At 35.0% G+C, this 13,768-nt stretch overlaps 3 protein-coding genes and 1 long non-coding RNA gene across 4 annotated transcripts; 3 read left to right on the top strand and 1 right to left on the bottom strand.

Annotated features, from left to right (window-relative positions):
• Positions 1-1,261: 1,261 nt before the first annotated feature.
• Positions 1,262-13,761, bottom strand: LOC100640555 (ATP-dependent RNA helicase DDX42-like). Its single transcript, XM_020001811.1, has 21 exons — positions 13,596-13,761; positions 13,319-13,517; positions 13,215-13,261; positions 13,092-13,128; positions 12,863-12,976; positions 12,777-12,812; positions 12,610-12,714; positions 12,435-12,554; positions 12,276-12,383; positions 12,067-12,135; positions 4,238-4,366; positions 3,888-3,987; positions 3,791-3,838; positions 3,555-3,746; positions 3,154-3,234; positions 2,984-3,085; positions 2,695-2,870; positions 2,355-2,405; positions 2,140-2,289; positions 1,676-1,762; positions 1,262-1,611 (listed from the first exon to the last, which is right to left on the bottom strand). Exons 1-21 carry the CDS (start codon positions 13,712-13,714, stop codon positions 1,471-1,473), a joined length of 2,211 nt encoding a protein of 736 aa, XP_019857370.1. The 5' UTR covers positions 13,715-13,761; the 3' UTR covers positions 1,262-1,470.
• On the top strand, positions 4,613-5,935 carry LOC109585676 (cofilin-like). The gene is made up of 3 exons (XM_020001810.1): positions 4,613-4,830; positions 4,886-5,184; positions 5,676-5,935. Exons 2-3 carry the CDS (start codon positions 4,895-4,897, stop codon positions 5,830-5,832), a joined length of 447 nt encoding a protein of 148 aa, XP_019857369.1. The 5' UTR covers positions 4,613-4,830; positions 4,886-4,894; the 3' UTR covers positions 5,833-5,935.
• Positions 7,608-8,906, top strand: LOC100639795 (cofilin-like). The gene is made up of 3 exons (XM_003389591.2): positions 7,608-7,709; positions 7,765-8,063; positions 8,619-8,906. Exons 2-3 carry the CDS (start codon positions 7,774-7,776, stop codon positions 8,776-8,778), a joined length of 450 nt encoding a protein of 149 aa, XP_003389639.1. The 5' UTR covers positions 7,608-7,709; positions 7,765-7,773; the 3' UTR covers positions 8,779-8,906.
• On the top strand, positions 9,715-10,644 carry LOC109585677 (uncharacterized). Its single transcript, XR_002186598.1, has 2 exons — positions 9,715-10,527; positions 10,583-10,644. It is a non-coding gene; the product is annotated as an uncharacterized LOC109585677 (long non-coding RNA).
• Positions 13,762-13,768: the final 7 nt, after the last annotated feature.

The raw sequence follows: 13,768 nt of genomic DNA, 5'->3' as shown, positions 1-13,768 counted from the left end.
TATCATTACTTTTGTTGCTAATATCATTCAATATAATACTGATCAGTTAATTGGAGCATCAACCAATGAATTGAGTACTATCATATACTGGAGTATTGCTGCCTATCCAACTGCTTGGATATTAAAAAATTTAATTGATCTACTTGATATATATACTAGATCCACAAAGCTCATTGCTATCATTATAACATCAGGAGTAGCACTATCAATTATACTGGTATCTCATTCATTATTTAAACACAAACTGGAGAATATATCACTGATCAAGAATCCCATCAAACTGATAGTTAGAGTATTGTGTTATGCCAGGAAGCACAAGTATCCTGAGAATCGTAGTGCTCTGACCTACTGGGAGGAAGAAGCTCCTTCAAGACTAGACCTGGGTAAGGATAAATATGGTGGACCATTCACAGAGGAAGAGGTAGAAGATGTGAAGACATTCTTTCGTATGCTACCCATATTCATTGCAATACTTGGATCAATGTCCATAATTTATCTGCATGTAAATACTTTAGAAGGCAATTCCATTGATATTAAACCATCAGAATACAGTAAAACCTTTATTGATAGACACGGTACATATCACACGACTCTTCTACTCTTATTCTTCATTTATCAGTTCATCATTCGTGGTTGCTTCCACAAGTATATACCCAGTATGTTTACTAGAATGGGTGCTGGACTAGTATTCTCCTTGTTTGCTTGCATCATTATAATATTGATAGAAATGTTCCCTTCATATTACACTACATTGATAATAATTAAACAGGTACTAACTGGAACATCATGTTTTCTTATTCTTCCTACTTCATTTGAGTTTACAGTAGCACAGTCCCCAGAATACATGAGAGGAATGATGGTTGGAGTGTGTTCCACTTTCATGGGAATTGGAATTTTAACTGCTTTTATGCTGTCACATTTCGTTAAAGCATGGTACTATTACATAATAGTGTGCTTCCTTCAGTTGCTTATACTGATAGTGTTTGTGATACTGGCTAGACGTTACAAGTATCGTGTGAGAGAGAATGAAGTTAATATTGTTCAGATAGTTGATGATCATTATCAGAGATACATGGAACAAGAAGATGAATACGAGAGACACCGAGCTACTTCAGATTACTATGTATCACTGTCAGACTAGCAGCTGAAACTGCTTCTCAAACATCAATTTGACAATTCTTGTGTGCTTGTTGCTGACTATTATAAAACAGAAGTAGTGTACTAAAAGATAAAGTGAATTCCATTTACAGTAGTTAGTGTATTTAATATCCATATTAGTACACAATAAACTGTAAAACATAAACTGCATGCTAATATGCCTGTTACATTCATTTCAATTTCATTGTTTGTTGCAAAGAACAACTGTACTTATACAGTAGTCTAAATGATCTCCAGCCAAAATTGAATGAAAAAAAACATTTTAAAATAATAGTATAGACTCAAGAGATGTAAGTTTATTTATTAGAAATATCAGTCCCATCTACTCTTTCTCTTACGAGGTTTTGTTTCATCAGAAGTGGGAGGGGTAGGGGTGGGTGTGGTCGATTGAAGAGACGACGTACTAGCAAATGATGTACTAGTAGCAGCTTGAAATCTTGACTTGTAACTAAACTAAAGGAGAAGAAAAATAGAAAAAATATATGAACATGTCATTTGGTATTGTTTTTACTCTTACTTGCATGGCTTCTTTGACAGCAGCTGCTCTATTAGCACTGGGACCACTCCCACTTGATAATGATCCCAATGTTGCAGTATTTCCAGTCTATGATCAATTGAAATGTGGTTAATCTTAGTTAAATTAACAATGGAGAATATTCTCCTTATGAATCAACTTAAAAATTCATAAAAAATTCAATTTTGATTAGAATCAGTTCAAACTTTCTACACAACATAAGTACATGTATATGCATCAGAAAAAATTATAAAAATTGAGAATTCTCTCCTAGTCAATTTTGATGAATTTTGGCTCGAGACCATGTACTATAGTACAGGGACTTTAGCCCGATTATGGAGCAACTTATAAAAAATCCAATTTTGAACAGAATCAGTTCAAACTTTCCACACAACACAAGTACTGGTATATGCATCAGAAAATGTCATAACAATAGAGAATTCTCTTCTTGTTATTTAATCTCTTACTGTATTAGTTGCACCCAGTCCTAGTCTCAATCGTCTATTCCCTCCTCCTCCTCCTCCTCCTCCTCCTCCTCCCCCTCCTCCTCCTCCCCCTCCTCCTCCTCCTCCCTTTCCTTTTCCATGTCTTGATCTTGACTTTCTAAACCTTGCATTCTAATAGAGAAGACAAGACACAAAAATACAAGTAAGTGTATGATCAATAATAACAATGTGTGTACCTGCATTGCTAGACTAAGCAATTCTTCTGGTACAACCTGATCAGCAGTTTCCTAAATAAATGAAAATAAATTAGTATTACCTGTAGACCTGTTTTACTTCATAAGGGACTAGATGTACATGTACTTTCATCCAATTACATGTACATGTATATGCGTTATGTCTACACATATAGTTATACCTAATGTATAAACTTATCAAATGCTATTGAGATATCTTGACTTATAATAGTAAAAGCTTGTATGCCACATACATCATACATTGTACTACATGTACATGTACGTGCAAATAAATTAAAACAAACTATTACAATAAAGAACAACAATAAATGTCTACACTTACTAAGTTCCTAACTAGATCTCCGGCCAAATTGACGTCTTTAGGCAGCACTAGTGTATAAGCAGTCCCTTTGGTACCTGCTCTTCCTGTTCGTCCAATTCGATGAACATGAGTATCAATGTCTCGTGCCATATCGTAATTAACCACTGTTCTTATTGATGCTATATCCAAACCTCTGGCTGTGGGTGTGGTCAAAATGTAAATATGGGTGTGGTCAGAATATAAATATGGGTGTGGTCATATAGTATTTATAAAATTTTAATTTTTGAAATGCACTGAAATTTGATCTAACCTGCTACGTCAGTTGCAACTAAAATTGGAAAAGCTTGTTTCTTGAAACTCGTGATGACTTCATCTCGGTCGCCTTGACACATATCGCCATGAAGAAGACCAGCTGTGGGAGAGAGAGAGAGAGAGGAGGTGGAACAAAGTCATGACAAATATTTAACAAAATTTGATCACCTTGGTAGCCACTTTGTCTCAAATTATGTGCTAATTCCTCACTTCCGGTCTTCTTAGTACAGAACACTAGAACACTGCCAGCTACATATGACATGAAAATCACATAGCAACTGTAACACATGTAATATAGAACTGATTATTAATGGAAAATGCATATACATATGTACATGTACTTTAGCAAAAATTGAGTGTAAAAGTCTGCAATATGCATAACAAATACTGCTACAGTTATAGGCTTAAGCTTAATCAGTGTAAGCTTATTCTTGAGGTTTTATAAGGTGGACTTAGCACAAGCTCTACATGTACAATGTACAGTTACATCATGTACATGCGAGCAGTACACATGTAATGGGTAAACTGGATATTATAAAAACATGCACTCATTTTTATCATCATATTACCTGAAAGGAACTCTACCAGGTGCTGAGCAAGCCACACCCATTTTGTCTGAGCGTCTTTAAAAACTGATGCAATCTGTGTTATATCAGTGTTAGCTTCTCCGAGATCTCCGATCACGATTCTGACAGGATCAGTTAAAATATCTCGACAAAGTTTCTCGACCTTCTTTCTAAAAGTTGCACTAAATAGCAAAGCTGAGAAATATCGTGATAAAAGAAAGGGGCGGGGTCAATCTTACTCTGTCTGTCGGGTCGAACATGATTGGCTATTGATCGTACTTGTGGCTCTAAAGTGGGCGGGAAATTAGGCGGAGTTAGGAGGAGGAGGGGTCTTACCAAACCCAAGGTCAAACATTCGATCGGCTTCATCAAAGACAAGAAATGTAACCCTCTGGAGGTTAGTCGCTTTTAATTTTACTAAATCTATCAGGCGTCCCTATTGAAAAAAGTCTGTTTCATACATGGTTTAATCCAAGGCCCAAATTTCTATGAGGGAAACATTTTCCCCCTTCACTTTGCCCCCTGAATCTATCTAATGCTATACAGTGTAGCTTTACTATGCACCAAGCACTTACATGTACATGTGCATGCCCCCTTGCCCCCTGGGTCAAAACTTTAAAAGAAATCCAATTTTACACATGTACCAGTTAATATTTAATTGAACTATTATTAAATAATAAACTTACGGGTGTGGCTACCAATATTTCACATCCTTCCTTAACTGCCAGGCTCTGCTCATACCTACTGCCTCCACCATACACGCACACGACTGACAGATTGTAGGCTTTACCAAACTTCCTGGCTTGATGATAAATCTAAAATAAAATAAGAAATATATACTTGTAAATATTTTACAGTAGCTCTAATATGTGAATGCATCTGTCAAATGCATGATATATTCTACATGGGAACAGTACACATATGTACATGTACACACATGTAGTGTACATGTATTCATGATACTTGTGACCTGATGTGTTTGTTATGCCTGTTGACAGAGCTCTCTTATTGGTTCACACATCAAACCATTTTCATACCTTCTTTAATGCGGTCCATACATGAATGAATGCAAGGCTCTGATTCATTGCATCGAAGAGACTGCTGCTATTATTATTGTATATACATGTAGTAAATAAAACTCTACTGATGGCAGATGACTTAGTATTAGTTAGATAACCCAGCCAAGTCATGTAACACTATACACAATGCTAAACTAGTGTTACTGTCAGTACAAGGAGAAAGAGAGAGAGAGGAACAAGTAAGAAAAGCTACTGCAGATGTAAGTAAACACCAGTACTATATTGTCAGTAATGATATCATTAATTTGCTTATAGTTTACAATCATGGCAATGGCAGGGATTGAAGTTTCTCCTGATGCAAAGGCAATGTTTGATAGCATCAAAAACCACCGCACCAAGAAATGGGCTTTCTTTGAAATTGACAGGAGCAAAAAAGTGGTCCCTACTCAATCTGGTGAAGGACGCGATATTACAAAAAGGGAAGAGGACAAGAAAATATTTGAAGGAGAAGTGAAGGCCAAACTGAGGGATGACCAGCCACTGTACATTCTGTATGACTTTCAGTTTACAACCAAAGAAGGAAGGCTTATTGAAAAAGTTGCTTTTATAACTTGGTAAGAGTTGTTTAGGCCAAAAATTTTCGTGGATTTCCCATTTTTTAAAAAAGCATGAAAATAAAATCTGCAAAAATTGATTAAATAAAGTAAAAAATTACAAAAATTAAAGTGAATTTGCAAAAATTTTAGGCCACAAAAATTTCTGCTACACAACTTCGAGAGTATTTGCACAGCTTATGTTCAAACAGAGCAAAAATTATCTCAATCATCCAATGTTTATATGAAATGACACACCATGTAACAGTGCCTGTACTTACATACACTGCAGTATACTGGGAAATTTTTGAGTAACCAAATTTTCTCAAAATTTGCACTTTTTGCTCCGTTGCAAAAAGTAGTAAAATTCTGTCTATTCATTGCCATGGAATTCAAAAATTTTATTATGCGAAATTTTTAAAATGCAAGATTCACAAAAATTTAGCAAATCCGAAATTATCCAGTATATGGCATACTGTAGAGTACATGCTGATGGTCTATCATTTATGTAGGATGCCTGACAATGCCCCAATGAGAGACCAGATGCCATATTCATCCAATAAAGATGCAGTTAAAAAAGCTTTTTTTGGGATAGCGGGTGAGTTTCAGTTCCGCAATATTGGTGACATCGATTATGATACTCTTGCTGCTGCAGTTGAAAAGAAATAATCCACAAGGAACTGTCATAAATAATAATAATAACAAGTAGTGACTCAATAAGCTACTAGCAGTTATAATTTAGCTATTGTATAGTTTAGTTAATAATAATAATTTTAGTTTAGCTAGACCAAATGCTTTAATGCTCTACTACATACATGTAAATACAAAGTGAGAGGGCTTAAGCCCCTCTGCTGCCCTCTATACCATATACCATGAAATTTATGCGACAATTTTTTTTTTGCAAATCCTGCATTTCTAAGATTTCACAAAATAAATTTTTGTGAATAGCTTGCAAACTGCGCCACGTGGCAATGGAGCTGCAGAATGTTGCAATTTTAATTTTTGCGATGGAGCAAAAATCGCGAAATTCGCAAAATCTTTTTGTCGCATAAATTTCATAGTATACGGTATCTACTGGCAAATACAGTACATGTAAGAGAATCAATATGTATCAGAATGACCAACATTATAGCATAACTCCCTTTTGATGTTTTAGCTACTAATGATGCTTCCAAATAATGGAGACACTTATACAGTGGTTACACTGCACAGTCATTGACACTTTTCGTGCAATATTTTAATTAAACACTAGAAAAATAAAATCTGCCTGCATCTGTCAAAATGCTACAAATTAGTAATACTGTATGTCTGGTAATTTTCGTCTGTATTTAATTTTCGAATGCATGGCTTTGTGTGAAATTAAAATTCATAAAAATTAATTTATTCATGCATACATTTTGCATGCAGATACCATGTGCATTGTCAAGACATGTGGCACTATCATCACAAAATGGCGCTGCTTAGACAGTCTAATAAACATGGTAGCTTCTCAGAGGTGTTCTGTGGGATCCTTTATAAGATCTTTATAATTTCGTATGTTATTAATTTCGGACAGGAACCCCTTTGCAAAAATAAAACTACATGAATTTTTTTCTGTCAGAAAATTTCTTCCTATGAAAATTACCTGATATATGGTACATGTAGACTACAGGAACTGGCATGCAAAACATCAGGACATCAATACAAGTACATGTACATGTATGTATCCATTAGCCAATATGGTGAAAGGATCTGGAATGCTTCTTTTACACCACTAGTCTTTACCACTGCAAGAGGAATGGGTCCATCAGCCTCTATTTTCTAAAAGCATCTTTCATCCAGACTCTCTATCCATTACTCCAAGTCCTATTCTACTGTACTTATCATGTGTCTCCATGGTGCCAGATCACCCTATCACCATCCTTACGACTCTTTCACTCTCATGAGCAAGCTCTCTCAGATGGGAGAGTTTAATAATTTACTTCGGTAGTTTTTGTATGTGTACACATGCAGGCATTCACATATACATGCATTATATCTATTTATTTACATTGTATATATCGTTAGTATTTCTGGTGTTTGTTATAATTATCATTATCCACCATGATGTGCGATTACAGTGATCATAACTACAGTGTATATACATGTATGTGCACATACAACATTACTTAATATAACTAAATCTATTTTAATACAGAAAAATTGTAATTGGGTGATTGTAAAAAATTGTAATTGTAAGTGTACATGTAGTCCTAATACTTTGTGTTATGATTGTCAACAGAGCTCTCTTATTGGTGCATGCATTAAACCAGTTCATATACCAACTTTAATGCGGTCAATACATGAACGAATGCATGGCTCCAAGCTCTTGTTACAACAAAGAGACTACTACTTCATTAATATTTTATATAGTAAATAAAGCTCTACTATTGGCAGATGACTGTTAATTATATACTCACACGCAGCCCAGCCAAGTCACGTAACACTATATACAATGCTAAACTAGTGTTACTGTCAGTACAAGGAGAAAGAGAGAGAGAGGAACAAGTAAGAAAGCTACTGCAGATGTAAGTAAATACCAGTACTATATTGTCAGTAATGGTATCATTAATTTGCTTCTAGTTTACAATCATGTCAATGGATGGGACTGAAGTTTCTCCTGATGTAAAGGCAATGTATGAGAGTATCAAAAAACACCACGCCAAGAAATGGGCTTTCTTTGAAATTGACAGGAGCAAAAGAGTGGTCCTTACTCAATCTGGTGAAGGACGCGATATTACAAAAAGGGAAGAGGACAAGAAAATATTTGAAGGAGAAGTGAAGGCCAAACTGAGGGATGACCAGCCACTGTACATTCTGTATGACTTTGAGTTTACAACCAAAGAAGGAAGGCTTATTGAAAAAATTGCTTTTATAACTTGGTAAGTGTTATTAACAACTATTTTAGTGCAGCAGATTTCATGGCTCAAAATTTGGGGATTTCCTATTTTTTTCAAAAGCATAAAAATAAAGTCCATAAAAATCGATTAAATATGGTTCAACATGGCCAAAAAGTAGAAAATTACAAAAATTAAAGCCACAGAATGGATTTTTGAATGAATTTGCAAAATTTTTAGGCCACAAAAATTTTCTGCTACTGAGAGTATTTGCAGAGCTTATGCTGAAACATAACAAAAATTAATTTAATCTTGTTCCAATCATTCAATTTTATACACCATGTAACAGTACATGCACTTAGATACACTGCAGTATGCTGGGAAATTTTTGAGTAGCCAAAATTTTCTCAAATTTGCACTTTTTGCTCCATCGTAAAAAAATTCAAAATTCTGCATACTCATTGCTATGTGATGCAAAAATTTTATTCCATGAAATTTTACAAATGAAAGATTAAAAAATTCAGTAACTCAAAAAATATCCCAGTATATGGTACACTGTAGTGTACATGAGTACATGCTGATGGTCTTTCATTTATGTAGGGTTTCTGACAGGGCTCCAATTAGAGACAAGATGTCATATTCATCTACTAAAGATGCAGTTAAAAAATGTTTTGATGGGCTATCAAATGAATTTAAGTTAAACAATATTGGTGATGCTGATTACGATACTCTTGCCGATGAAGTTGAAAGGAAAGCTTGATAATAATCCACAAGGAACTGTCATAAATAATAATAACAAGTAGTGACTCAACAAGCTATTAGTAGTTTAGTTATAATTTAGCTATTGTATAGTTTAGTAATTAATAATAATAATAATAATAATAATAATAATAATAATAATAATAAAAATAATAGTTTAGTTAAACCATGCTTTAATGCTCTTCTACATGTACATACAAAGTGAGGGGGCTCAAGCCCCTCCCCTGCCCTCTGTTCTAAAACGTCTACTGGCAAATACAATACAATCAATATGTATCAGAATGACTAACAAAAAACAAACATTATAGCACAATTTCCTTTGATGTTTTAGCTACTAATGATGGTTCCAAACAATGGGAACCATTATACAGTGGTTACACTGCACAGTCATTGACACTTTTAGCACAAAATTTTAATTAAACACTAGGAAAATACCGTATAGCGGGTAATTTCGATTGTTGAAAATTTCGAATGGAACCAGAAATGACTTGAGAATAAAAATTCGTCGGTTTTATTTTGACTAGACAAAAACAGTTGATCTGATGTTTTCATTAGCATCTGCAGGACTGATAGGATCAGAAAGAGGTCCTCTGGTCCTGTAGGCTCTGGAAGAGGTTCTTTAGAAAGTGAACGCTGTTTGAAAGGCATTCTATACTTGTAATCAAGTTATTATTAATTTTATTATAGTCACGCCTATCTTCAGAATTAATTTTCATTCAGAATTAATGGCAACAAAACAGATGAAATTAAGCACCAGTTGAAAATTACCCGCTATATGGTAAAAATCTTCCTGCATCTATCAAAATGCTACAAATTAGTATTACATGTAGATTACAGGAACTGGCTTGCAAAGCATCAGGACCTCAATACAAGTACATGTACATGTATGTATCCAGCATGATGTGAGATTACAGTGATCATGGACTACAGTGTATGTATATATACAACAGTGTTGTATTACTTAACTATAACTACATTTGTAAATCTATTTTAGTACAGCAAAATTTCAATTTTAGTTTGGTGTACATGTTTTCAAAATACGTACTTGTGACCTGCTGTACTACAATGTATGTCAGATGACAGACAGAGGTGCACACATCAAACCATTTTCATACCTTCTTCAATGCAGTCCATGCATGAAGCATGCATGCATGGCTCCCAAGCTCTGGTTACATCAAAGAGACTACTACTTCATTATTATTATTTCATATAGTAAATATAACTCTGCTGTTGGCAGACAACTGTTAATAAAATGTAGCTATAGGCAAATTATGCTAGCATAATTGGAGCATTATAATAGAGCATAATGGGTAAAAATTTCTGGCTGAATACATGATTTCAAGTACTAGTAGAACAACCCAACTGCTTAACACCCACCTACTCATGTGTGGTGACCTACACAAGTGTGATGAGTCCAATGGCTTAGGCTGTGCTATTTTGCAGTGACTCAAAAGTCTGGAAACATTTTTAGACTCTGGCATTATTATAATATTGCAATTATAACAGATGCATGCATGTACATGTAACTTGATAGCTGATATTTGAGTAAAGCTTAAAATATGAGCATAAATGGATTCATTTCAAAGGATAATAGGATGGAATTTGGAGCAGCGCCTAAAAGCATAATTTTCCAACCCCTACATATAGCCCAGCCAAGCTATATACAATGCTAAACTAGTGTTACTGTCAGTACAAGGAGAAAGAGAGAGAGAGAGAGAGAGAGGAACAAGTAAGAAAAGCTACTGCAAATGTAAGTAAACACCAGTACTATATTGTCAGTAATGATATCATTAATTTGCTTATAGTTTAGAATCATGGCAGAGATTAAAGTTTCTCCTGATGTAAAGGCAATGTTTGATAGCATCAACTTAAATAGCGCCAAGAAATGGGCTTTCTTTGAAATTGACAGGACCAGCAATACAGTGGTCCTTACTCAATCTGGTGAAAGACGTGCTATTGAAACGAGGGAGGAGGACAAGAAAATATTTGAAGAAGAAGTGAAGGCCAAACTGAGGGATGACCAGCCACTGTACATTCTGTATGACTTTCAGTTTACAACCAAAGAAGGAAGATTTATTTAAAAAATTGCTTTTATAACTTGGTAAGAGTTATTAATATTATTTTAGTGCAGCAGATTTCACGGCCCAAAATTTTCATAGATTTCCCCCATTTTTTCAAAAGCATGAAAATAAAATCCATGAAAATAAATACAATTCAACATGGTCGAAAAGTAGAAAATTACAAAAAAGTAAAGCTAGAAACGGGTTTTGAATGAATTCACAAAATTTTAGGCCACTAAAACTTTCTGCTACACAGTGTTCCTAGAGTACTGTATTTGCACAGCCTATGCTCAAACAAAGCAAAAAATTAATTTAATCTTATTCCAATCATCCAATGTTTATATGAAGTGACACGTCATGTAACGGTACATGTACTTACAAACACTGCAGTATACTGGGATTTTTTGAGTAGCCAAACTTTCGCAAATTTCGGGCTTTTTTACTCCATTGCAAAAATTAAAATTGAGGAATTCTGCATATTCATTGCACGCGATGCAAATTTGCAAGTTATTTGCAAAATTTTATTTTATGGAATTTTACAAATGCAAGATTCACAAAAATTTAGCAACTCAAAAATATCCCAGTATATGGTATACTGCAGAGTACATGAGTGCATGCTGATGGTCTATCATTTATGTAGGACTTCTGACAATGGCCAAATTACAGACAACATGATATATTTATCTGTTAAAGATGAAGTTAAGAAAAGTTTTTATGGGGTATCAACTGAATTTCAGCTCAACGACACTGGTGATGCTGATTATGATGATCTTGCTGATAAAATTGAAAGGAAAGTTTGATAATAATCCACAAGGAACTGTCATAAATAATAATAACAAGTAGTGACTCGATAAGCTATTATTAGTTATAATTTAGCTATTGTATAGTTTAGTTATTAATAATTATAGTTTAGTTTAGTTAAACCATGTTTTAATGCTCTCCTACATGTACATGCAAAGTGAGGGAGCTCAAGCCCCTCCATTGCCCTCTGTTTCTCCTCTTATGTTAAGATATCTGCTGGCAAATGCAGTATGCATCAGAATAACTAATAAACAACCCAATATTAGAGGCATGTTCTGCTTCCTACATGAAGATCCTACAATGTACCTGCAAAGCAGCGTGTTAATATTATATTGTTATTATACATCATATATCTGTAGTTCTTTGTATTGGCTATACGTTCATTTGTATGTCTGTATGTACATGTACGTCAGGATGTGCAGTTATACCTGTTGACAGAGCTCTCTCGTTGGTGCACATATCAGACCAATTGGGCCATCACCTTCTTTAATCTCAGGCTAAACGAGGGGGTAAGATAGCAGAAAAAGAGAGAGAGAAGGGGGGGGGAGAGAGAAGTAATAAAGCAGAGTAAGAAATAGAGAGAAAGGGAGGGAGGGAGAGAGAGTGAAGAGTAAGAGATACAATATTAAAGTGATACCTGATCAATGCAGTGAACTAGTAAAGGCCAGAGGTATGCTACTGTTTTTCCAGATCCAGTCTGAGCTACTCCAATGACATCACGTCCAGATAAACTAGCTGGGATTGACTAAGAGAAAAATACAAAATTAGGAAGACAAAAATAAGAATTTACATGTACCTGAGCCTGTATTGGAGTGGGTGTGGTGAATTCCGACTTTCTAATTAATGCCATCAATTGAGGATCGAATCCAAAATGAGCAAACGAGACGCAAGGTTTTGGAGGGGAAAAACCAGACGCCTAAAATAATGACAATAATAATAATCTATCTTTTCCCCTCCTATTCGTGTCTTACTTTTATTCCCAGCTTCTTCCTCAGCTCTTGAACTTCTTTCTTTGTTAGTTTCTGGACGCTTTCATCTTCTTCATAAAAGTTCTTCTGAAAAGGTTTATAATCAATCTAAAGGAAGAGAACCAAATACCATCAAAATAGAGTCAAATCATCATAAAATGAAGACCTACTTCTGAATGATCGATTGGAGGAAGAGGATCAATGACCTGGTGGGCATTAAAAAGAATATTAATTTGGGCATTAAATGGAAACACACCTTAGCAGATTCGGGTATGATAGGGTTACCGTCACTATCATAATCAATGTCTTGTTCATTTTCATCATCTAATATAACTATAGGAGCATTAGCCATTGCTTTGAAATAACTCTCCTAAAAGAGAGAGAGAGAGAGAGAAAGAAAGGGAGAGATAGAGAGAGAGAGAGAGAGAGGGAGGGGAGAGAGAAGGTAAAGGACTCATGTAAATACATTGTGTATGAAGCTATACTTGATCATCTTCCTCCTCAATGTCTTCCCTCACTGCTCTGTAATGAAACAAGAACATGTACTATTAATTATACATTGCAATTAGTATATTACAAATAATCATGATAGTACTAATATTTCTCACTTTGTTTCTTTCTTCGCTGGCTCAACTTTCTGCCTCTTTATTTCTGTCTGTGTACAGGCATAGAATACATTGTGGCATGAAAACCAATACAAAGACCAGCATACCTCAATTCCAGCCATAAAAGCATCCAAAGGATCATCATCATCTTCTTCCTCCTTTCCTGCCCCTCCCACTTTCTCTCCCTCTAATTGGCTGCTACGATAGCTTGCTATTTCATCACGAGCCATTTCCATGGATACAGCCGGTCGACCCCCATACATATGTCCTTGGTCATCATCTTCATCTGAAGACTCATTAAAAAAACTAAAAATAATTAAATATACATAATTATAATTATATAATTGTAATTATTATTAATAACTAATGTCAAACATTGCTTGCCTTTCTTCATCCTGATATGTTTTCTTACGAGAGGGAGCTGCTGCTGGAGGAGGAAGAGGTTGCTTTTCTTCTTTTCTTTTTCCTAGACTACCTAAACTAAAACCTGAGAACCTGGACATGGCAGCTAGATATCCGGATAATACACAAATATGTCACGGAGATTAAAATTTGAA

This window comes from Amphimedon queenslandica, unplaced genomic scaffold (genome assembly GCF_000090795.2).
Source record: "Amphimedon queenslandica unplaced genomic scaffold, v1.1 AMPQUscaffold_13025, whole genome shotgun sequence".
NCBI lineage: Eukaryota > Metazoa > Porifera > Demospongiae > Haplosclerida > Niphatidae > Amphimedon > Amphimedon queenslandica.
This window is presented reverse-complemented; position numbering and strand designations above follow the sequence as displayed.

What these genes read in the sequence shown, in the direction of transcription:
- LOC100639795 (XM_003389591.2), top strand. Translation starts at nt 7,774, where the DNA reads ATGTCAATGGATGGGACTGAAGTTTCTCCTGATGTAAAGGCAATGTAT. An exon ending in AAAATTGCTTTTATAACTTG is followed by an intron (nt 8,064 to 8,618) that starts GTAAGTGTTATT and finishes TCATTTATGTAG; the next exon opens with GGTTTCTGACAGGGCTCCAA.
- LOC100640555 (XM_020001811.1), bottom strand. Translation starts at nt 13,714, where the DNA reads ATGTCCAGGTTCTCAGGTTTTAGTTTAGGTAGTCTAGGAAAAAGAAAA. An exon ending in CTTTTATGGCTGGAATTGAG is followed by an intron (nt 13,262 to 13,318) that starts GTATGCTGGTCT and finishes GCCTGTACACAG; the next exon opens with ACAGAAATAAAGAGGCAGAA. An exon ending in TGCTTAGTCTAGCAATGCAG is followed by an intron (nt 2,290 to 2,354) that starts GTACACACATTG and finishes CTTCTCTATTAG; the next exon opens with AATGCAAGGTTTAGAAAGTC.
- LOC109585676 (XM_020001810.1), top strand. Translation starts at nt 4,895, where the DNA reads ATGGCAATGGCAGGGATTGAAGTTTCTCCTGATGCAAAGGCAATGTTT. An exon ending in AAAGTTGCTTTTATAACTTG is followed by an intron (nt 5,185 to 5,675) that starts GTAAGAGTTGTT and finishes TCATTTATGTAG; the next exon opens with GATGCCTGACAATGCCCCAA.